Consider the following 21,870-nt stretch of genomic DNA (forward strand, 5'->3'; position numbering starts at 1 on the left):
GTTTGTGGACACAGAGGAATTGTGTTTAAACCTGAATTTTGGTCTCCCTGCACAGCCTGGTTGCACAGCAGTGTTAGTGGCACTGAAAAGAGCAGTTTGCTGTAAGAAATGACAGATTTTCTCTGCAATCTCCAGCTTTTCCATATTGATCAGGAAAAGGAAAAAAAAAAAAATCAGTCATTCTTTCACTTTCCTCATCAAAAGCAGCAAAGTGCAGTGAATTATTCTGGAGCAGGTTTGAGTTTTTCCCTAGGGAATGAGAGGGTATTTAATCCCAAACACAGGGATCCCAAACCCAAAATATCACCATTTATACCAGTGTTGACAGCTTTTCCAGCAGAGCTCTGTGTATATTTATTTATTTTATTTATGCTATATTTATGTATATTTGTTTTTCTCTCCCCTCATACCGCTCAAACATGCAGAAAGTTTTATTCCCCTTTTTTTTCTAGAAAGAGGAAATAAAAAGTAATCAAGTGAGAGCTGTGAAAAGAAATTAAAAATCTCCACCCCTGTTTCATTGCAGGATGATGAAATCAACCAGCAGAGCCAGTTGGCTGAAAAATTAAAGCAGCAAATGTTGGATCAAGAGGAGGTAAGAAACTAAAATAAATAAACCAACCTAAAAAAAAAATCCCTTTACATTTTGCTTCTGAGCCCCATGTAATTAACCCTTATTTAATGATTGTGTTCGTATGAACTGGCTAAAATTCAAGTGGAAAACGTGTCAGCCAGATTTAAACTCGAAATTTCATAATATTCTCATTAAGCCTTGATAAAAGCCCTTGAAATAACAATCCCTCCTGCTGGGAAGTGATGCTGGAGGTCCAAGGTAGGAGAGGGGCCAGGATTTTTCACTCCAAATGTGATTTTTGATCCAAATGTCTGTGCCCATTCAGGTATCCAGGCAGTTAGAGATTTCCTGATATTAAATTACTAATTATCATTATTTTGGCAATTAGAGACAGCAATCTGTGAGCTGGAAAAACCTGATAATTGGTGCTGCCCCAGATTTGCTGTAAAATCTTGGATTGCTCACTTCAAATATTATATTGCATCGTTTCTGTCCCTAAAATGAATTTTTGTTGGGTTTAGGATGGAGAATGTGATCACTAAACTCAGTCAAGCCATTCCCTTCTGTGAGGAGTTCTGAAGATGCAAAATAACAAAAATAAAATAAAAATAACACCAAATTCCCCAAATGTTGCTGTGACATTTCTTAGGAGTTGCTTTTTATTGTGTATCCAGAAAGGGTTTTGTGTATCAGAATTGTATTGTATTGTGTATCAGAAAGGGTTTCCAAGGTGTTATTAGGGAAAAAAAACCAATTTATGATCATGTCTGGTATTCATCACTCAGGGTTCACCTGCCCTCTTTGGGGAATTGTCCTGGCTAGGGGAATCTCCAGTTATTTTATTTTATTTTATTTTATTTTATTTTATTTTATTTTATTTTATTTTATTTTATTTTATTTTATTTTATTTTATTTTATTTTATTTTATTTTATTTTATTTTATTTTATTTTTATATTATCTTGTTTTATTTTATTTCTAAGATGGAACTCCTCATTCTCTTACCACAGCTTGATTTGATTGCCCTGCACTGCACATTGTTGCCTGTGGTTACACCAGAATAATAAGAACAATTAATAAATAACAACAACAACAACAACAACAATAATAATAATAATAATAATAATAATAATAATAATAATAATAATAATAATAATAATAATAATATTGCCTGCTCAGCCTGTTATTGCCTGGGTTTTGGGGTGATATGCATCCCTCCTGTTTGGGAGCACAATTATTCCCCACCCTCCCTGTTCCAGTGTCATCTCTGGAATATCAATCATGTTTTCAGTGTCCATTTCCCCCTTTTTTTGGACATTATTGGTCCAGCTTTGCTAAATTCCAAACTCTCTGCAGCTGGTGCTGTTCAGAGCCTTTTCCTGCCTCCCCCCAGCTTTGTCCAGCCTTGGAAGGAGAAGGTGATATTTTATTTTTCCAGGTGTTTTTCCCCACATCAGCTGTCCCTGCTCTCCCCTGGAGGTGTGATGAGCTCACTGATCCAGCAGCAGCTGCCTCACTCTGCTCCCCCTAATTAACCAGCCCTTATTTCTGCTTGATTAAGCCAGCAGGTTAATTATAAACCCGAGGCCTGCTGCAGATGAGGCTGATTTTTGGGGGGGATTTTGGTGCCTTTTCACCTCTGGCTGCTGCTTCAGGTGGGTGTTTTGGGGGATTCTGGATATTCCAGAACAGACCCCTGGACAGCTGCAGCCATGGGCCTTTTCCCTTTCTTACAGCTCACCTTTATAATGTTTTTTTTGGGTTTTTTTTTTGGTGGATTTTGAAAAACCTGCTCCATTTTTCCACACAATATCAGCCAGCATCTCCTTGTTTATGCTGCAGGTGATGCTCACCACTCCTCGAAGCCACGGCGATGTTCACGCAGAAAATTTCTTAAGTAAATGTAAATAACAGCTCCATCTGTGTTTAGCAGGAAGATGATTTGAAGCTATTTTGTTGTTTAAATATTTACATGCCATCTGGCTCTGGCAATCCAATGGCTTTTTCCATAACGTGAGTGCACTTCTGAGGCTGCAGCATTTCCAGGGAGATAAATTTCCCTTACATCTGAATCCTCCTTGGGCACGTGCCAGCCTCCAGAGCTGCCTGCCTCCTTTCCTATTTTCCACCAGCACTCTGAGCCAAAAAAAACCCAAAAAAAAGCCATTTCTTCAGGGACATTCTGCTTTTTGGGTGGTCTGCTTGAGAGAAGTGGGGTTTGTTTTTTTGCTGGGAGTCTCACTCAGCTGCTTGGTGGGCAGATCAGGAGAAATCCACCCAAAACACTTCAGCAGGGAAGGTTTTATCCAATATTATGCCAATCCATAATCCAAATTTCTTGGGAAGCAGTGAATTCTGTGAATGAATGCTCCCACATCTCCTGCACTGGTTTCAGCTGTTGTAATTCCCTATTTGCTGTTTTTATGCCATGTCAAGCCCTGATTGTGTTATTCTTGTTGAAAGTGCAGTATTAGCAATAAATGTTAGGTGTCACTTGGATTTATTTTCACATCATCCTGAAGTGCAGAGCTGCTGGTGGGGCTGGGGTTGTGCTGAGGACACCACAGCTGAATTTTCAGAGCTCTAACATGTCACTGAGCATCGCTTCAAGGGCAAGGGACAGCGACCTCCAACAATCACTGAAACCTCAGCAGTGTGCAAAGAGTCAATTTAATAACTTTTCCAGCTTGGAAACACTCACTGAAGTGTGTGTGTGTGTGTGTGAAGTCAGTATTTTCTTCTGAGATTAATATTTTCCCTCAGCAAACAGGAGCAGCTAATCTGTCCTCAGCATCATCCTTCAGATGATAACTGAGAATAATCGTCTTAGGTTTGCTTATCAAAATATTTCTGTGAAGCCACGAGGTCTTTGAGGCTGCCTCAAAGCCCTTTTCCCTCAGCTCAGCTCAGAGCCCTGAGCCTCTGGTGGAACATTTTACTTTGTGGGATTTTTTTTTTGGTCTGTGCTGCAGCACTGGATTGAGGGCAGAAAATGTCCTTGGAGCTCTGATACTGTTTAAAGTCAGTTTCTCTGCCTCAGTCTTGGGTCATAATAGGATTTGATGAAGATTTTTCTTGTTGAAGCTCAGAGCTTTTTTTTTTTTTTGTGCTTCCTTCAAATGCTTTTATGCTGGAACTGCTGCAGTTTTCAGGATTTCTCCCCCCCTGCACACACCATTTGTGCTCACCCTTTCCCCCCCCTTCTTTGCCTGTATTTCTCCTTTTCAGTATTGTCTTTTGAAGGAGTTTTTGGGTCACTTAATGCTGCTGTGATATTCCTCCCCAGCTCTTGGCCTCCACGAGGAGGGATTATGAGAAGATCCAGGAGGAGCTGACCCGACTCCAGATGGAGAACGAGGCAGCCAAGGATGAAGTGAAGGAGGTGCTGCAAGCCCTGGAAGAGCTGGCTGTCAACTATGACCAGAAATCCCAGGAAGTGGAGGACAAAACCAGGACCAACGAGCAGCTGGCAGATGAGCTGGCACAGAAAAGTGTAAGAGCAGCTTGGTTCATCCTCTTGGTTCTCTCCTTGCACCCTAAACATTCCCAAAGGGCTTCCCAAAAACCTGCTGGTGTCACCCTGTCTTAATTAAACAAGGGAATTAAGGGAATTCGGGAGCTGCTTTTTGGAAGTTGGTGGCAGATTGTGGCTCTTGCAGCAAGGGACTGGATCTGAGAAGTGGCCATCCTGTGTTTTGGATATTTAAAAGCTGTGTTTTGCCAAGAGAGCTGTGAAAATCTGCCTCATGCAAATGGCAGCGTGTTGTGGTTTTCTGGACTCTGTGCTGCGGAGCTGGGATTGTACAGGGATCTCAAGGAAGGGATCAGGAAAAAAAAATTAATCGGCTTTTTCAGCTGATGTGTCCTGATCTTAAGCAAAAAATGGGATCTGAGGAAAATCAAGATTGGTTTAGTAGCTTAAAGCATCCTTTTCCCTTAATTCATTACACAACTTAAGGAGCTGTTGTTAACAGATCTGTTTCATTAAAGACTTTGTTATCTCCCCCAGTAAACCAGATTACCACGAAATCCATTGGAAAAAATTGAATTTTCCATCCCTCTCTACCTATTTCTCTGTGATTAACCTCCTTTGATGTATTATGCAAATCAGATTCTTAGCGGATTTGCTACATTTAATAGATCTAAAGTAGCCTTTGGTGGCAAGTGAGTTGTGAAAGTGGATTATGCCAAGGTGGAACTGGATGTGTCACTACATTGTGCCAGCGGGCATTAGGAAATCACCCCATGAAAACTGCCCAGCCTGCAGGGGGGAGGGTAATTCTTGTTTTTAACCCCTTCCAGAGTGCCCTGACAGCGACCCAGAGGGAGCTGGGCCAGTTGCAGGAGCTCAGCAACCACCAGAAGAAGAGAGCCACAGAAATCCTGAACCTGCTGCTGAAGGACCTGGGGGAGATCGGGGGAATCATCGGCACCAACGACGTGAAAACCGTGCGTGGGCTTTGTGCTCTGTGCTTTCCCCAGCTCCTCCTGCAGGAAAACACTCCAGCAAAGCTGGGAATCCCACAGGCCTTTGCCTTGGAAGGGGCTTAAAGCTCTTCTGGCTCCAAATCCCCTGCCAGGGGCACGGACACCTCCCACTGTCCCAGGTTATTCCAACCTGGCCTTGGGCACCTCCAGGGATCCAGGGCAGCCACAGCTGCTCTGGGAATTCCAACTCAGCCAGGAATTCCCAATTCCCAATCTCCCACCCATCCCTGCCCTCTGGCACTGGGAGCCATTCCCTGGCTCCTGTCCCTCCATCCCTTGTCCCCAGTCCCTCTCCAGCTCTCCTGGAGCCCTTCAGGCCCTGCCAGGGGCTCTGAGCTCTGCCTGGATCCTTCCCTTCTCCAGGGGAACATTCCCGGGGCTCTGAGCTCTGCCTGGATCCTTCCCTTCTCCAGGGGAACATTCCCGGGGCTCTGAGCTCTGCCTGGATCCTTCCCTTCTCCAGGGGAACATTCCCGGGGCTCTGAGCTCTGCCTGGATCCTTCCCTTCTCCAGGGGAACATTCCCGGGGCTCTGAGCTCTGCCTGGATCCTTCCCTTCTCCAGGGGAACATTCCCGGGGCTCTGAGCTCTGCCTGGATCCTTCCCTTCTCCAGGGGAACATTCCCGGGGCTCTGAGCTCTGCCTGGATCCTTCCCTTCTCCAGGGGAACATTCCCAGCTCTCCCAGCCTGGCTCCCGCCCTGGGAGCATCACAGAGGAATGAAATGCGATTTCTGAGAAAATATTTGTATGCTCATTGCTAAATGGCAGCGATGGAAACTTTCCATGGCCTGGAAAATCTCCTTGGTGGTGTTAATGCCATCCTTGTCTATTTAAAACCACATGAAAAATAGCAGTGGCTGAAAGTGGCTGAGTCCATTTTTGAGATGTATGAAAATTCCTTGCAATACATTGCTGCTACTTTTAGTTCACTTTTTGCTGGGGTCCTGCCAAGGCTCTCTCAGGCCAGCAGGAGCTCCAGCCCGTCCTGCTGCAGAGGACACAAGCCCTGCTGTCCCTGTGGTGCTGCAGATCCCAGCCTTGGGAGATGTCACAGCAGCCTCTGGTGGCCGTAGGAGCTGGCACTGGGAGAGGAAATCTGTGCAAATGGAGGCAGTTTGGTGCAAGTTTTTGTAGGAACTGAGATGTCAGCACTTCAGGGGACAGCTGTCAGTGGAAATCAGGCCAGGCTGAGGAGCGGTGAGAGAATAATTTCAGATTTGTTGGCAATTAGCATCTTCTCCAAGTGTGTCTAATCTCAGAGCAGACTGAAAATTTTGGAAGAAGTGTCATTTTTTAAAATATTTTTGGGAGAAGCAGGAGCACATGTTCCTTTCCCCTTGGCAGTGCTGGGGAAAAAGGGGAAGCAGGTGAAGTTGAGCTGTGATACTGCTCAGGGAGAACCTGCACAGCTCCTCAGTGGAATCTCCTGAGCTGGAAGGGACCCACAGGATCATGGATCCAGCTCCTGGCCCTGCACACATACCCCAAAATCCCACTCTGGGCACTCCTGGAGCAGTGTCCAAACCCTCCTGGAGCTCTGGCAGCCTTGGGAATGTGCCCATTCCCTGGGGAGCCTGGGCAGTGCCAGCACCCTCTGGGGGAAGAGCCTTTCCCTGATCTCCAGCCTAATACCTGGATGTGATATTCCTTCACACAAATGTGAAATATTATAAAATAGAATATACAAGATAAAAGGACAAATCAACCCAAAAGTTCTGAAGGAAGATTTCTCATTAATATAATAAGCACTCTTTGCTTTGTGAAAAGATTGGAATTCTGATTTTTTTTTTGTTCTCCAAATAATTCACACTCTTCTCCCCTGCTCAAACTCTCTTCTCTAAAATGGCCCCTGGCCTATAAACCCATCCCAAATCCCAGACCCATCCTCCAGGCTGGCTCCCAGAGCGGGAGAAGCCCTGGGTGCGAGCCCTGGCCGTCCCTGTGTGCTCAGTTGGCAGATGTGAACGGGGTGATCGAGGAGGAGTTCACCATGGCCAGGCTCTACATCAGCAAGATGAAGTCGGAGGTGAAGTCCCTGGTGAACCGGAGCAAGCAGCTGGAGAGCGCCCAGATGGACTCCAACAGGAAAATGAACGCCAGCGAGAGGGAGCTGGCGGCCTGCCAGCTCCTCATCTCCCAGGTGGGTCTGCTCCTGCCTTCTCCAGGCTTTGGGGGCCCTCCCAACCTCCTCATCTCCCAGGTGGGTCTGCCCCTGCCTTCTCTAGCCTTTGGGGGCCCTTCCAACCTCCTCGTCTCCCAGGTGGGTCTGCTCCTGCCTTCTCCAGGCTTTGGTGGCCCTCCCAGCCTCCTTCCCCATGGAATGCGTGTGCCAGGAGTGAGAAATGGGCCTTGTGGAGCAGAGCAGGGTTGTCTCGTGGGTGTTTTGTTGGCTTGTGGGTGTTGCGTTGTCTCATGGGCGTTTTCTTGTCTCTTGAGTGTTTTCTTGTCTCTTGGATGTTTTGTTGTCTCGTGGGTGTTTTGTTGTCTCGTGGGTGTTTTGTCTCGTGGGCGTTTTGTTGTTTTGTGGGCGTTTTGTTGTCTCTTGGGTGTTTTGTTGGTTGTTGTGTTGCCTCGTGGGTGTTTTGTTGTCTCTTGGGCGTTTTGTTTTCTCGTGGCCATTTTGTCTCGTGGGTGTTTTTTTGTCTCTTGGGCATTTTGTTGTCTCGTGGGTATTTGTTGCCTCGTGGGTGTTTTGTCTCGTGGGTGTTTTTTTTGTCTCTTGGGTGTTTCCTTGTCTCTAGGGCGTTTTCTTGTCTCTAGGGCGTTTTGTTGTCTCGTGGGTGTTTTGTTGTCTCGTGGGCGTTTTTTTGTCTCATGGGCATTTTTGTTGTCTCGTGGACGTTTTGTTGTCTCATGGGCGTTTTGTCTCGTGGGTGTTTTTTTTGTCTCGTGGGCGTTTTGTTGTCTCGTGGGTGTTTTGTCTGCTCTCTCTTCTCTCTTTCCTCCCTGTCGTGGTTGAGATGGAGACAATCCAAAGCAGCACACTCCATTTTCAGAAGGCTTCTGTCACACTGCAACACTCAATAACTCACACAGTCCCGCTAGGTGTAAGAGGGAAAAGAGAGGAAGTTTATTCCTGACTTTGCAACATATAGAATTCTAAAAGTGGCAGTGGATTGGAGGATTGAATTGCCACCTCTCCAATCAAACTAAGAGTCTATCAATTCTCTCTTCTCACAAAGAAGACTGCAAAAAAATCATTATTTACATGAACAGTGTGAGAAACTTTAGTAGAAATATGTAAACATCAGAAGGTATAGAAAACTTCTAGAAGAACTTTAAAACTTTTAAAAGAACAGGGTGACAGGCTTCAAAACTGTTTTTATTATAGCATGCATGCCTTTTACACATTCTTACAAACCTCCTAAATTTGTCATGAGAAACAAGCAAAGTGGAACAGGCAGCTGCAGGTTTCTCTTATTTATCCTTCTTTCTTTCTTGGTTTCTGTGTCAGTGACCTTGGTAGAAAATTCTTTCAGGGGTAAACATGGATCCTCTTGTCAAACTTCTCTCTGGCTCACAGAAGTTGCTGTGAAACCTCTTTCCACACCTCCCTGTCCTGGTTTAGGGCAAATATGGGAGAAAACCTCCAAAGAGTTTCCTCTAGAAAGCAGAGTTAAGCAGCCCCTCCCTCAAGTGGTTCAGGAAAAGATTTCCATGGAGAAAAGTGGAAAAAATCTGTTTATTTAACAGGCAAAGCGTTCACCAGGACAAAAAAATGAACAATATTAAACAACAAAACCTCTTGCCACTGCAGAAGAGATGACAAAGTCAGAGTGTCCCCTTGGTGGGCTGTAGCTCGGCTCACTCAGTCTCTTATTAGGAAATGCCACAGGTGTGAGCTGCTGGTGCTCTTCAGTCCAGAGCAGGTTTAAATAGTTCTAAGAAAAAGAAAAACCACAGTCCAGAGAACTTCTCTGCCTCAGCTAGCTAAAAATTAACAAAAAGCAAAGGAGAGCTCTGTCCCGCTGTGTGTCCATCCACAGACAACACAGGAATGTGGAGGAGCGAGTGCAGCTTCTGGAAACAAACTCTGCACTTCTTCTCTCCCCCTTTGCTCTCAGAACCAATCTTAAAGGTGCAAAACTTATTTCTGGGCTAAACAGACAAATGGGGATACATGAAGTCACCCCAGGACACCCCCCTTCAGTGTTTTTCAGCCCATCCTGAGGTTTCGTCCTGAGCTCTGGCAAGGTCATGTCCTGCTGGAGGTCTTCAAATGTGTTTGGTGGAATAGCACCGGAATTCCTCCCTGGAGTGGTTTCCTCACCAGGAATTTGTTGATCTTGAAGGTCTTTTCCAACCTGGTTCATCCTGTGCTCCTGTAATTTGTATCTCGGATCACTTTAAGAGATCACTGACTGTGTTTTTCACAAGCCAGACCTTTGGGGAGCTCCCTGGACCTGCTCTGTGGGTGTGCTGCTGAGAAAACGAGGCAGTGAGCTACAAATTACCATGGAAAACTTTCTGGGATAGAAATCCAGGGGGTAGGAGGTTCTGAGTGGGTGGCAGGGACTGGCAGGGACGGCTGTGGAAAGGGGCTGAGAGCTCTGACACCCTCTCATGCATGGAAGGGGACAAGGGAAGGGAAAGACATGACCCAATTTCATTCCCTAGCAGTTATCCTAAGCAAACATGGAGCAGGGAGAGCCCCTTTTCCTTCAGCAGAGTGTCTTTGTTAAGTTCTACTCAATCTTTTTAATTTACATGCAATGATCCAGACAGTATCTTAATTTTTATCCTCAAATAGGATCCAGTCTATCGGTCACAAGTAGAGTTGTGCAAGTATTTCCTGGGTGAATAAACAGGGGAAATAAGAAAGGATTGCTGTAAAATCACTGTTGTGTGTGGCCAAGCCCTGGGTTTTCATGTGGTACTTTTTGCAAGAAAATGAGTCAAAATTGTTGTATGTCAAACCTTTGGAGTGTTTTCACTACAAACTTTGCTGTTTTCTATTTCCCCATAAGCCCTTCTAGTTCAGAATGTTGTTGGCCAGAACCAAACCACCAGGATGGCTGTGGAGAGTCCATGTGAGCTTCTGCAGGTTGGAGATCCCAAAGCCACCTCAAGGCTGGTGCTTTTAAAGAGCTGCTGCTGTTGGTTTAACACCAAGTCAGGAGCTCCCAGGGATGTTTTGGGATCACTGCCTGAATTCCAAATTGGGCTACTAAGCGAGACCTCCTAAAAACACAGCCTGCTTTGATCTTTGATCTCTTCCCAGCCATTTTGCTGGGACTTCTCCCAGTCATCACCTCTGGATGTGGAAATTCCCTCTCCTTTAGGAGGGTCAGTTTTCCCTGAGCTCCCCCAGTCTCACTGCTGTTCCTTGCCTTTGAAGCACGAAGCAAAGATCAAATCCCTGACAGACTACATGCAGAACATGGAGCAGAAGAGGAGGCAGCTGGAGGAGTCCCAGGACTCCCTCAACGAGGAGTTGGCCAAGCTGCGTGCTCAAGGTACAGCTCTGGGTCTCCTTTCTGCCTCAGGGCACTCAGCTTTGTGTCTTGGTGATGGGAATAAATTATAAAAACCCCCACACAGATCCTTTACCAAACAGCACCAATCAGTCTTGCTGAAAAATCTGTAAAATTCTGGATTTGTGTAAAATAAGGATTTATTGAACTTTCACTAGTCCCCCTGCCTCATTCCAAATAAACTGCTGCCCTCAGATGTGCACAAGTTGTGTCTTTCCCAGCTGACTTCATTTTTAAGGTTTGCTTGGTTTTCCCCTTCCAATTTAATGTGGAAAATGTGTAGGTATCAAAAGAAGTTCTTGTAGCTTTGCTAAGCTCCTGGGTTATATCAATTTATAACCTTACAGCCTTAAAAATCATTCTGCACAAGGGATTTTCCCTCTCTGAGGGAGCAGCAGGTGGGGACAAGGCTTTTTATTGATTTTTAAATTTTTTTTAATCATCTCCTGCATTGTTAGAACAGAATCTTTATTCCATCTCCTGAAATAAATTAAACTAATTTTAAAAACTAAAATTTAAATTATAACTGTCTCCACCTTTAAACAGAAAAAATGCATGAAGTCAGCTTCAAGGACAAGGAGAAGGAGCACCTGACACGACTCCAGGATGCAGAGGAGATGAAGGTAGTTTGGCACAGTGGAAATTTTGAGAGATTTTCTTGGTGAGATTGTTCATTGGGGTGGAATTTTGTCTTCCTGTTCACATGGCCAAAAATTACATTGATTCACCTCTGTGTTACGCTAAATTTTAGCTGCTGTAGCCCTGCAGAAAGTCAATTTGCTCAGTGGTGAAGGAGGCTGCTGGGGTTAATATCATTTAGGTACTTATAAATTTGATTTTAAAAGAGGCTACTTCCCCAAAGTTTGGCTGGAATTCTGATTATCTCCTGAAAACAATAATAAAATACATAAACTCATTTTATGGTATTTTTCCTTTGGAATGCCAGGAAATTGTTGCAATAATGAGTTGCTCTAACGGGGTTGCACATTGCAGACAAGGAAAAATACAGTTTTACAAGAAGAGTGACAGAGGTTTGCCAGCTGCAGAACTTTTCCCTCCATTATAAAAATTTTAAGTGATTAAAGTAGTTGTAGAAAGATTAAAGCAGTTGTGACAGCTCTGAGAAAAAAAGCAAAGTTTTTGTTAGCAGTCTAAAGACATAAATTTATTTTCTCCTGTTGCTTGAGGCATATTTACTCTTAGAATTTAAATAACAATTTCAATAGCAGGGCTGTGTTTGAACAATTCTCAGAGGTTTGGGTTTTATTTCTGTCACAGGTAGAGCTGTTCAAGTATTTCCTGGGTGAATAAACTGGGGAAAGAAGAGAGGATTGGTGTAAAATCAGTGCCATTTGTGGCCAAGCCCTGGGTTTTCATGTGGTACTTTTTGCAAGAAAATGAGTCAAAACTGTTGCTAAAAACAGAATTAAAAGGTTGGATGAGCAGGCCCAGAGTTTTGTGAGGGCAGAAGGAAATGCCAGGGAGATTCCTGCATGGATTTGGTCGTTTCCCCTCAAATCCAGAGGCTGGCTAAGAGGGAGCTGTGTGTCCCTGGCTTGCTCTGTGTCGGAATCTGTGCTATTGATGATTCCCAGATTGTAGAAAGTCTCTGTCTGTCAGCCCCGCTGCCAAAGCAGAAATCATAAATAATCTGTGCTGTTTCAAGGTTGTTTATTCTGTTTATCTCTAACATGTTCTGCTGCCCTGCCGCAGCTCTGTCCTGCAGGGCAGCGTGTGGGGCTCTGCCCTCAGTGGGATGGTACAAACATTAAATACCAGAAACTACCTGTGCTGGATTTACAATAACGTGCCAATATCTGTCACCTACGTTGGACAGTGTGTCCCCAGCCTGAACCAACAGAAAAATGCCAACACCACAGTGAAACATGGAGGGCATGAAGAAGGAGAGAAAGGACAAGACACACCCAATTTCCTCCATCTTGTCCCCTTTGGACCCCTCATCTAGAATCCTAAAATTTTATTTTTGCACCCGTGCCACACTTAATGATTACTGATATCAAACACAGAGCTGGTAATTCATCCTGTAAGATTGAAAACTCTTTTCCATGGACAGAGATCACAGCCAGTGTCTCTGGGGGCTCTGTCCAGGGGGGTTCCTGACCCCTGCCAGGGTCCCAGACCTGCCAGAGGGATGCCCCAGACCCCCACAGCTCTGATTCCCATCTCTGTGTTTGCAGAAGGCTCTGGAGCAGCAGATGGAGAGCCACAGGGAAGCCCACCAGAAGCAGCTGTCCAGGCTGAGGGATGAGATCGAGGAGAAGCAGAAAATAATCGACGAAATCAGGGAGTAAGTTGACCCTCTCCATCCCTTCCTCCATCCTGGGATGCTTTGGGCTCGCTTTTGTGAGGTTTGATGGATGTTTCTTTGCAAGTTCTGTCCTTACACGCAGCAGCCAACCCTGTAATTATTTCACAGGGTGGATTACAGTGCCTAATTCTTTATTGGGGAGCTTTAACAAGGCCATAAAATTATAGTGAGTTTATTAAAAAAAGGGGGATGTTGCACCTGCAGGTCAGTAGGTGAGAGGAGATTGAAGGAGAGCAGGTTTTAAAGGATCATGGAATCATTTGGGTTGGAAAATCCTTTAAGTTCTGCCATCACTGAACCACATTCCCAGGAAGATTTTGAGATTCTCACAGCAGCCAGTCCCACCCCAGACCTTCTGAAAGTCTGGGTGACTCCAACAGCTCCCATTTTCACACATTTTTATATTTTTTCCTCACACACCAGTGTGATTCTGCTATGTTTTGCTCCTGTGTTTTTCTTTTTCTAAAATCCAGGCATTCTTTTATCACATTTATTGTGTGGCCAAAAATTAATTGTAGGGAAATGAGGAAGCAAGGCAGAAAGTTGCTAACAACGATTTGGCTCCTCCTTTAAAGCAAACAAAACAAACCACTGAATTTAGCTCTGCAATATTGTAAAATAATGTCCTCCAGGTTCTTTATGCTTCATTTCTTCCAGAGTTTTTCAGTAGAGAGTTACGGCTTTACTTTTCCTCTGCCCAATCCCATTGTGTTTGTGGAGATTTACCCTCCCTTCCTCCTGAGTTGTGCTGACTTTTCCTTTCACATTTCCAGCATGAACCAGAAGCTGCAGCTGGAACAGGAGAAGCTGAGTGCTGATTATGATAAATTAAAAATTGAGGACCAGGAAAGAGAAATGAAACTGGAAAAGCTCATGTAAGTGCACAGTTTCTCCACTTGGTATCCCTGAACCTCTTCACGAGTGCAAAATGTGCTAGGGAGAGGGATTTGTGTTGGAATAGTCACACTGAAAATGTAATTTCATTAACAAAGCCAGCAGGAGCTACTAATAAATAATTACCAATGACTCTCTATTTTAATACCACAGCCTTTTCAATAGTGGCTTTGATAACCACCAAAAACAGTTCATTAGAGCTCTGATTTTATAAAATATCCCAGCAAGTCTTAAATCTCTCATTCCTTAATACACAGCAAAACCAGCAAGAAAGAAGTTGGGAATTTTTGGTGGGGTTTGTTGATTTTTGGGGGGTTTCAAATCAGATGTTTGAGTAAAAGCCTTTCCTGGAAATAAGAGAAAAATCCCGTGTGTGGACACAAAGATGGAGGTGATGACTCAGCCCTTCCAGGTGATAAAATCTGATATTTGGGGCAGTCAAAAGCAAAATTAGAGATGTGCAATTGCTACCAACTGTGGATGTGCTCCTCCAGGTGGATACTGGTTGATTCCCCTCTGGTTTTTTGTGATTGATTATTTTTTCCATGTTGTGATCTCTCCAGACTCCTTAATGATAAAAGGGAACAAGCAAGAGAAGACCTTAAAGGGCTGGAGGAAACAGTGGTAGGTCTTAATTACACTTTATTCAGCTTTCCCCCCCATATCTGTATACCCTAGTGATACATATTTTAATTTTTGAGTAAACAGCTTTGAACTACCTAAACTAAAATTTTAAAAGGCTGTTTTTTTACCAATTTTGGATAAATTGTTCTCTTCAGTGTGGTTTTGGGGCTGGATGGGGTTTATTTTGTGGCATTCTGTGTGATTCCTAGAGAGAGAAAATCCAGAGTTATTTTCTCCTTGAGTTACCAACTCAAATACAAGGAGAACTTTTACACCAGAGCATCTACTATGTCCTAGTCATTTGTGCTTTTCTAAAAATTATTGGTTTGTTATTTTTATTCCAGGCAAGGGAGCTTCAGACTCTTCACAATCTGCGCAAGCTGTTTGTCCAGGATCTTACCACCCGTGTTAAAAAAGTAAAACTCTGCTCTTTTAAACCCAAATCTTCTCCTTTTTTGCACTATTCATGTGATTTTCTGGAAGCTTTTAGTGCATGCATTTACAAAATGGGATAATATCTTTTTTTAGTAGCAGTGAGAAACAAGATTAAAACTGTTGTGATGTTTTATTTGGTCCTAATTTGATAAGGAAAATGTTGATGGTTGAGGAAAAATGAACTACTCAGTGCAGTTCAGCTACAAAAATTCTCAAAGATGATAGCTTCAGAAATTAGATTTTCCTATTCAGGATTCCCCCATAATAGTTCAGTAAAAATAGCTTGGCTTTTCTATGTAAAGGGAAATGCAATTCCTAAATATCAAACAAAGAGTTAAAATAATTTCTCTTAAATTTGGGGCTCTGTAAGACTTTTCTGCCTTTGGGGAGCTGAAATTTGCCAAAGAGCTGAGCTTCCCCTTGAGTTTGTGCCTGGCTTTGCTGAGTGCTGCAATTTTGTGTGCAGAGTGTTGAACTGGACAGTGATGATGGAGGTGGAAGCGCTGCGCAGAAGCAGAAAATTTCCTTTCTTGAGAACAACCTGGAACAACTTACAAAGGTTCACAAACAGGTAAAGGCTCATTTTCCCTCCCTTTCCCTCCCTTTCTCTCCTTTTCCCCCTTTCCCCTCTTTCCCTCCTTTCCTCCCTCTATCAAAACTTGCACTTTTTGAATATTTACAAGGGTAATTTTGGAAGGTAACCTGTGCTGTCTGAGGAAAAGGTACCCATTAAACTCCTTGGAATTAGGAGTTAGAGCTGCTCTTCCCACTCCCTGTACTTCTAGGAATGTGGTAAATAAGGAAATTTTTTTTTTTTCTGTGAAAGTAGATTTGTTTTGGCACCAGGAAATACACCAAAATAGCTGTTTTCTGGATGGATTGTGCATCCCCAACTTGATTCATGTCCTGAAGCTGCTCAGAGGCACCTTGGAGGTGGCTGGAGTGGATTCAACCAGCAGAGTTTTCAATGAAAACAATGGAATTGGGGTTTTCTGTGCAGCTGAAGGGCTGGTGCCTCCCTGGGGTGCTGAGGTTGGTAATTTCTGGGCTTGTGTCCTCCCTCCTTGGGGGAATTCCAGTTTCATACAATCTCAGATCTGGAGTTAAAGCCCATCCAGTCCCACCCCTGTCATGTCCCTCACCTTCCTCTATCCCAGGCTGCTCCAAACCCTGTCCAGCCTGGCCTGGGACACTTCCAGGGATCCAGAGGCAGCCCCAGCTTCTCTGGGCACCTGTGCCAGGGCCTGCCCACCTTCACAGGGAAGAATTTCTCCCTAAAATCTCCTCTCCCACTATGCTGGAGCTGTGTCCCGCTGTTCAGGTGCACAACACAAAACACTAAACCTGTTCTGATTTCTTTTTTAAGCAGTGGCATAACACTGTGCACTGCACTCTCTTGAAGCTGTATTAGTGACCCACACTCCTAAATTAGCTTTAATTATTCCTGTGGAAGTGCCAAAAGAGCAGGAAGTGCTGGGCTGTGACAAGTGCCTGCTAAGGTTTGGGGTTTTCAGATTCCCAGGGAACAGATGGTTTCAAGACCTAATTTCTAAATGTGGAAACTGGGACATGTTCAGAGTGGTTTTTCTTTTACCATTTTGCCTTCTTTTTTGCACTAGCTTCATGCATCTGCTGTGTTTCAATATGGATTTTTATAGCTCTCATTAGCGTTTATTTACTCAAAATCAACTTGGAATCCATATCTTGTAGGAAACTTACGGGGAAAAGTGACATTGGACTTGATACCATCCTGCTTGGATTTTGCATCATAGCTATTTCACACAACAAGGGTTCAGCACTTGCAGAAAAAGCACATGGTGGCAATGTTTTTTTAGCTTGTTTGTGTTTTTCTCCAGCACTAAGCCTGGCCCAGCAGGTGTAAAATGCTCTGATTGTTAAACAACGTGTGAATGTCAGGACATGCTGTTGCTTTGCTGTATTATTAATGTGGTTGTTAATCCACTTTTTGCTCCAGAAAAGGGAGAGTCACTCCTTTGGAGCAGATTTCTGTTGACTTTCAGCAGTGGTGTAATCTGTTCAGTAGAAATTGTGCTGGATTTTCTGCCCGTTTGCATCAGTTTTGTGTTTATCAAAAATCAATCCTCTCGTGGCTGTTGCTGCATGGGATGTGATTTGTGTAATTGATAGACCTTGCTCAGGTTCATATTAAACTGAGGAAGTGCACAAATTCAAAATTGCATATAATCATTATATTTGTAGTTACAGGCCTAAAAGTGATTTCTTAGTGAAGTTCCCAGTTTTCCCACATGGCTGAATAGGGAACACATCACAACCACTGGAAAAAATGAATTTGGGGTGATCTCTGGTGTTGTCTGTAAGACATATTCAAGCATTATTGTTTTAAAATAATGAGGTGATCAAGGATTTGCAAAATCCTGGAGATTTCTGTGTTCTGAGGAAATGTAGAGTTTCTGCTGCAGTTTTTGATGTGTAGAGAAGCAAATATACAGCGACAGGTTTGTTCCTCATCTTTCAGGATCAGCTCTGTGGAATCTTGTTGAATAGAATAAACTCTCTTTTTCTTTGCTATTTCTGGACATTTTAAATGCATATCACTCCTCAGCCAGAGAACTGAATTTAGTGAGTAAAACTGAGCTTGGATGACACTCTGAGGCACAGTGTGGGATTGTTGGGGTGCCCTCCATGGGGTAAGGAGCTGGACTTGATCCCTGTGGGTCCATTCCAGCTCAGGACATTCTAAATTTCTATTTAACCCAGGATTTTTACATAAGTCTCTGGAATTAAATTAAAATTAAACATGTTTAATTTTAGTACATGACATATGGAGAGCATGGTGGCGTTTTCTCTCTCCTCATGAGGCGACTTTTCCTGCCATTTCTCTGAGGAGAATTTTACCACTTTCTTTTGACCTTGTGGGTCCATTCCAGCTCAGGACATTCTAAATTTCTATTTAACCTAGGATTTTCACATTAATTTCTGGAAGAAACCTGTTTAATTTTAGTACATGACATATGGATAGTATGGTGGTGTTTTCTGTCTCTTTGTGAGGGGACTTTTCCCACCAGTTCTCTGAGGAGGATTTTTGCCGCTTTCTTTTGACCTTGTGAGTCCATTCCAACTCAGGACATTGTAAATTTCTATTTAAGATTTTAACACTAATTTCTGGAATAAATCTGTTTAATTTTAGTACATGAGGTGTGGAGAGCAGCCAGTGGCATTTCCTCCCTCCGTGTGAGGGGACTTTTCTTGACATTCCACTGAGGAGGATTTTTTGCCACTTTCTTTGGAACTTGTGGGTCCATTTCAGCTCAGGACATTTTAAATTTCTCTTTAAACTAAGATTTTTGCAATAATTTCTCAGAGAAATCTGTTTAATTTTAGTACACAAGGTATGGAGAGCATGGTGGCATTTCCTGTCTTTGTGAGGCGACTTTTCCTGCCATTTCTCTGATGAGGTTTTTGCCACTTTCTTTTGACCTTGTGGGTCCATTCCAACTCAGGACATTGTAAATTTCTATTTAAACTAAGATTTTAACACTAATTTCTGGAATAAATCTGTTTAATTTTAGTACACGAGGCATGGATAGCAGCCGGTGGCATTTCCTCCCTCCACATGAGGGGACATTTCCTGCCATTCCTCTGAGGAGAATTTTATCACTTTCTTTTGACCTTGTGGGTCCATTCCAGCTCAGGACATTGTAAATTTCTCTTTAAACCAAGCTTTTCACATTAATTTCTCAGAGAAATCTGTTTAATTTTAGTACACAAGGCATGGAGAGGACCTGGGGGCATTTCCTCTCTCTTCTTGAGGGGACTTTTCCCTCCATTTCTCTGAGGAGGTTTTTGCCACTTTTGACCTTGTGGGTCCATTCCAGCTCAGGACATTGTAAATTTCTCTTTAAACTAAGATTTTTACATTAATTTCTTGGAGAAATCTGTTTAATTTTAGTACACCAGGCATGGATAGCAGCTGGTGGCATTTCCTCCCTCCATGTGAGGGGACATTTCCTGCCATTCCTCTGAGGAGAATTTTATCACTTTCTTTTGACCTTGTGGGTCCATTCCAGCTCAGGACATTCTAAATTTCTCTTTAAACCAAGCTTTTCACATAAATTTCTTGGAGAAATCTGTTTAATTTTAGTGCACGAGGCATGGAGAACAGCTGGTGGCATTTCCTCCCTTTTGGAGGACCTTTTCCACCATTCCTCTGCTGAGATTTTCACCGCTTTCTTTTGACCTCCTTTAATTTTGCCCCGCTTTCCCCGCAGCTGGTACGTGATAATGCAGATCTTCGTTGCGAGCTTCCTAAGCTGGAGAAACGCCTTCGAGCTACGGCAGAGAGAGTTAAGGCCCTGGAGAGTGCACTGAAGGAGGCCAAGGAAAACGCCATGCGCGACCGCAAGCGCTACCAGCAGGAGGTGGATCGCATTAAGGAGGCTGTGAGAGCCAAAAACATGGCCCGGAGAGCACACTCTGCCCAAATTGGTGAGGACATGGAGCTAAAGGGGCTGCCCACGTGCTTCAGGCTCGGGCTGGTTGCTGTGGGTTGAGTGGAGAGAGTAAAACATAGGGGCTGCTTCTCCTCTGCTGCACAGGAATCTTCAAAGCCGCGCTTTTTCGTGGAATTTGCCCCACCTCGAGTTTAAAGAGGCTCTGCTGTTCCACTGGGTAAATAAAGGGCATAATGGGTCTTGTGTGCCCTTCTAGTGACCTGAAAACTTGTCTCTTTAAATTAGTCACTGACTTTCTTCCTCCTCCTCCCCCTACATGCTCCCTCTCCGCTTTCATTCTTTCCTTGCCTTTCTGGACCTTGTCCATTTCTCTATTTTCCCACTGATTACTCCTCCATGTGATTTAATTCCAAAAAATCTTCCTTTGTACTTCAGATATTGATACATCTCCGAGGCACAATGCAATGCGTGGGCGCAACAGAGGAATGGGGCAATTCCTGGAATGATTTGTTGGGATTAAAAAGGATAATGGTTTAAATGGAGATGACAATATTGGGGTATTAAATCCTGAGGGAGAATCACGCAGCACAAAGTGTCGCCTCCTGAATGCTTCCTCTTGTAGGGAGCCATCCAAGCTTTGTCTTGACATCTGGAATGGTGCAAATTGGACATAAAAAGTGCCTCCCTGCCCACCAAGTGACTTCCCTCTGTTGTTGTTTGGTCCATAATCTTTGCAGATCCAATGCATGGGGAGGTGGAAAGGCTCTGCCAGCAGGAAAAAGGACCTGCCAGCAGGAAAATGGGTGTATTTGTTGTTGGCCATGGCAGGGAGTGCTGTGTTCTGCACAGCTGGATCAGAAACCACTGAGTTGGGAAACAATGGAAATTTCCCTTGGAGGAGGCTGGGGAAGTGGGAAGCTAAAATGTGAGAAGATAAACTGGGAAAGCTAAATTTGGTCCCTCCTTGCCCTCTGCAGCCAAGCCCATCCGCCCTGGTCACTACCCAGCGTCTTCTCCGACGGCCGTCCACGCCATCCGAGGGGGAGGGATGTCCAACTCCAGCTACTACCACAACACCAAATAAACGAGAGGTAAGGCCAGAGTAACTTCCTCACCTCTTCTCAGTTCCCTTCTAATTCATCTCGCTTTTAGAAGACCCACAGTAGGGTTTTTTTCTATTTTTAATAGTTATTCACTGATAATTACAATACTCGTTAATTGAGTGCCTGTATAGAGGCTTTGCCAGCTGCTGAGGAGAGGTTTTATTTTAATGACTTAGCACTTTAAAGGTTTTTAAAAACTGCTCTGGTAAATCTGGGCTGAAATTCACACATAGAAGTATGAAACTCGTGTAGTAAAAATACAGCTCCAGAGGTTCCGTCTGCCAGCATCATCTTCTGCTTTCTGTACCATGGATGTGTTCCCATGTTGGGATAGTCCAGGCTGTCAGTGTCAGTGGCAGCAAGAGACATCTCCAAATTTGAGTGTCACCATTTGGCACACTTTGCACTCCTAGTTCTCTTCATGACAAAAAAATCCGAAACAAAACAAAAAAAAACAACAACCAAAAAAACTTGAATATTTTACTTTAATTGCCAGGGCTTGAGAGTTTCTCCCAAGCAAAACATGAGCAGCATATTCCCAGGAGACTGTTCCATGGACTCCATCCTCCTCCCATTTCTTTCTTTAAATGCTCATTATTGGAGAAATTTTATATCTGCATTATTTTAGATGATCACTTTATGCCACAGACATGCCAAGAGCTGGATGGCAGCAAGTGGCTGTGAAAAGCAGCCTGGGGACAGCAAACTTGTCCCTCCAAGTCTGGCTTTTTGCCCTCCTTGAGGATTAAATCTGTCTCACAACTCTCTTCATGGTCTGTGGTCTCCTCGAGGCATTCTTGGGTGTTTTTAGCTTTTTTTTGGGAACGTTTCATGTCAGGCTTGCATGCCAAGCATCCATCATGCCACACTCAAGCTGTTATTATGCTGGGGGATTGTTCCTGCTCATTGTGTTTGCCATGAGCTTCCAGCAACAAATATTTCCTCTGTGGGTAAATTAGGGCAAGGCTTTGCTGAGTGTTTTTGTCCATTCTGGTCTGAAATTGGCTTTTCCACCTCCCGAGTGAGGTGCCTCTGTCCATCTGCTTCATTGCATTCCACCTCTGTGACCTGGCAAAGAGTGGGATGCAGAGCCTTGTCAAAGATTTCCAAACATTTCTTGTAACAGCTACTCTGAGGGGGAAAAGCTGCCACCTGCCTCAAGTAAATGCACCTTTAATTTGGCAGCTGCAGTGAAATGGAGAGTCAGACTCAAAACAGGCCACATGTGTCGAGTGAACAACTGTAGATTAATAAAAGGTATTAATAAAATCACCACACTTCAAACTAGAAGGGTTTGTAATAACAAACAGGATTGTGGACGTCAAGAAAAAGCAATCAGGAGGCATAAAATACCAGATATTTCAGAGGCTGAGGTTTAGATTTGAGGGCTGTGGAGATGAGCAGGTTCAGGTCAGGTTGCAGAGGAACACCAGGGAAAATGGGGCTGGAGAAAAAGAAGATGGAAGATCTCAGGAGAAACTGGAAAATGTTACAGATTTGGGATTTCTGTAAAAAAA

General features: G+C 43.8%; 1 protein-coding gene across 2 annotated transcripts in view; it reads left to right on the plus strand.

Annotated features, from left to right (window-relative positions):
- KIF5C (kinesin family member 5C) overlaps positions 1–21,870 on the plus strand; it is a 68,091-nt gene that overhangs the window by 40,815 nt on the left and 5,406 nt on the right. Inside the window, exons 13-25 of one of the 2 annotated variants that reach the window (XM_072931751.1) lie at positions 527–595; positions 3,859–4,065; positions 4,875–5,021; positions 7,013–7,261; positions 10,400–10,517; positions 11,082–11,158; positions 12,734–12,843; positions 13,638–13,739; positions 14,322–14,382; positions 14,727–14,798; positions 15,284–15,388; positions 19,068–19,284; positions 20,228–20,341. In XM_072931751.1, the coding sequence (XP_072787852.1) occupies positions 527–595; positions 3,859–4,065; positions 4,875–5,021; positions 7,013–7,261; positions 10,400–10,517; positions 11,082–11,158; positions 12,734–12,843; positions 13,638–13,739; positions 14,322–14,382; positions 14,727–14,798; positions 15,284–15,388; positions 19,068–19,284; positions 20,228–20,334 (1,641 nt within the window). In that variant the 3' untranslated portion in view covers positions 20,335–20,341. The remainder of the gene's footprint in view (positions 1–526; positions 596–3,858; positions 4,066–4,874; positions 5,022–7,012; positions 7,262–10,399; positions 10,518–11,081; positions 11,159–12,733; positions 12,844–13,637; positions 13,740–14,321; positions 14,383–14,726; positions 14,799–15,283; positions 15,389–19,067; positions 19,285–20,227; positions 20,342–21,870) is intronic. The other variant, XM_030278138.4, reaches the window with a different exon arrangement.

The sequence above is a fragment of the Taeniopygia guttata genome, chromosome 7 (assembly GCF_048771995.1).
Source record: "Taeniopygia guttata chromosome 7, bTaeGut7.mat, whole genome shotgun sequence".
NCBI lineage: Eukaryota > Metazoa > Chordata > Aves > Passeriformes > Estrildidae > Taeniopygia > Taeniopygia guttata.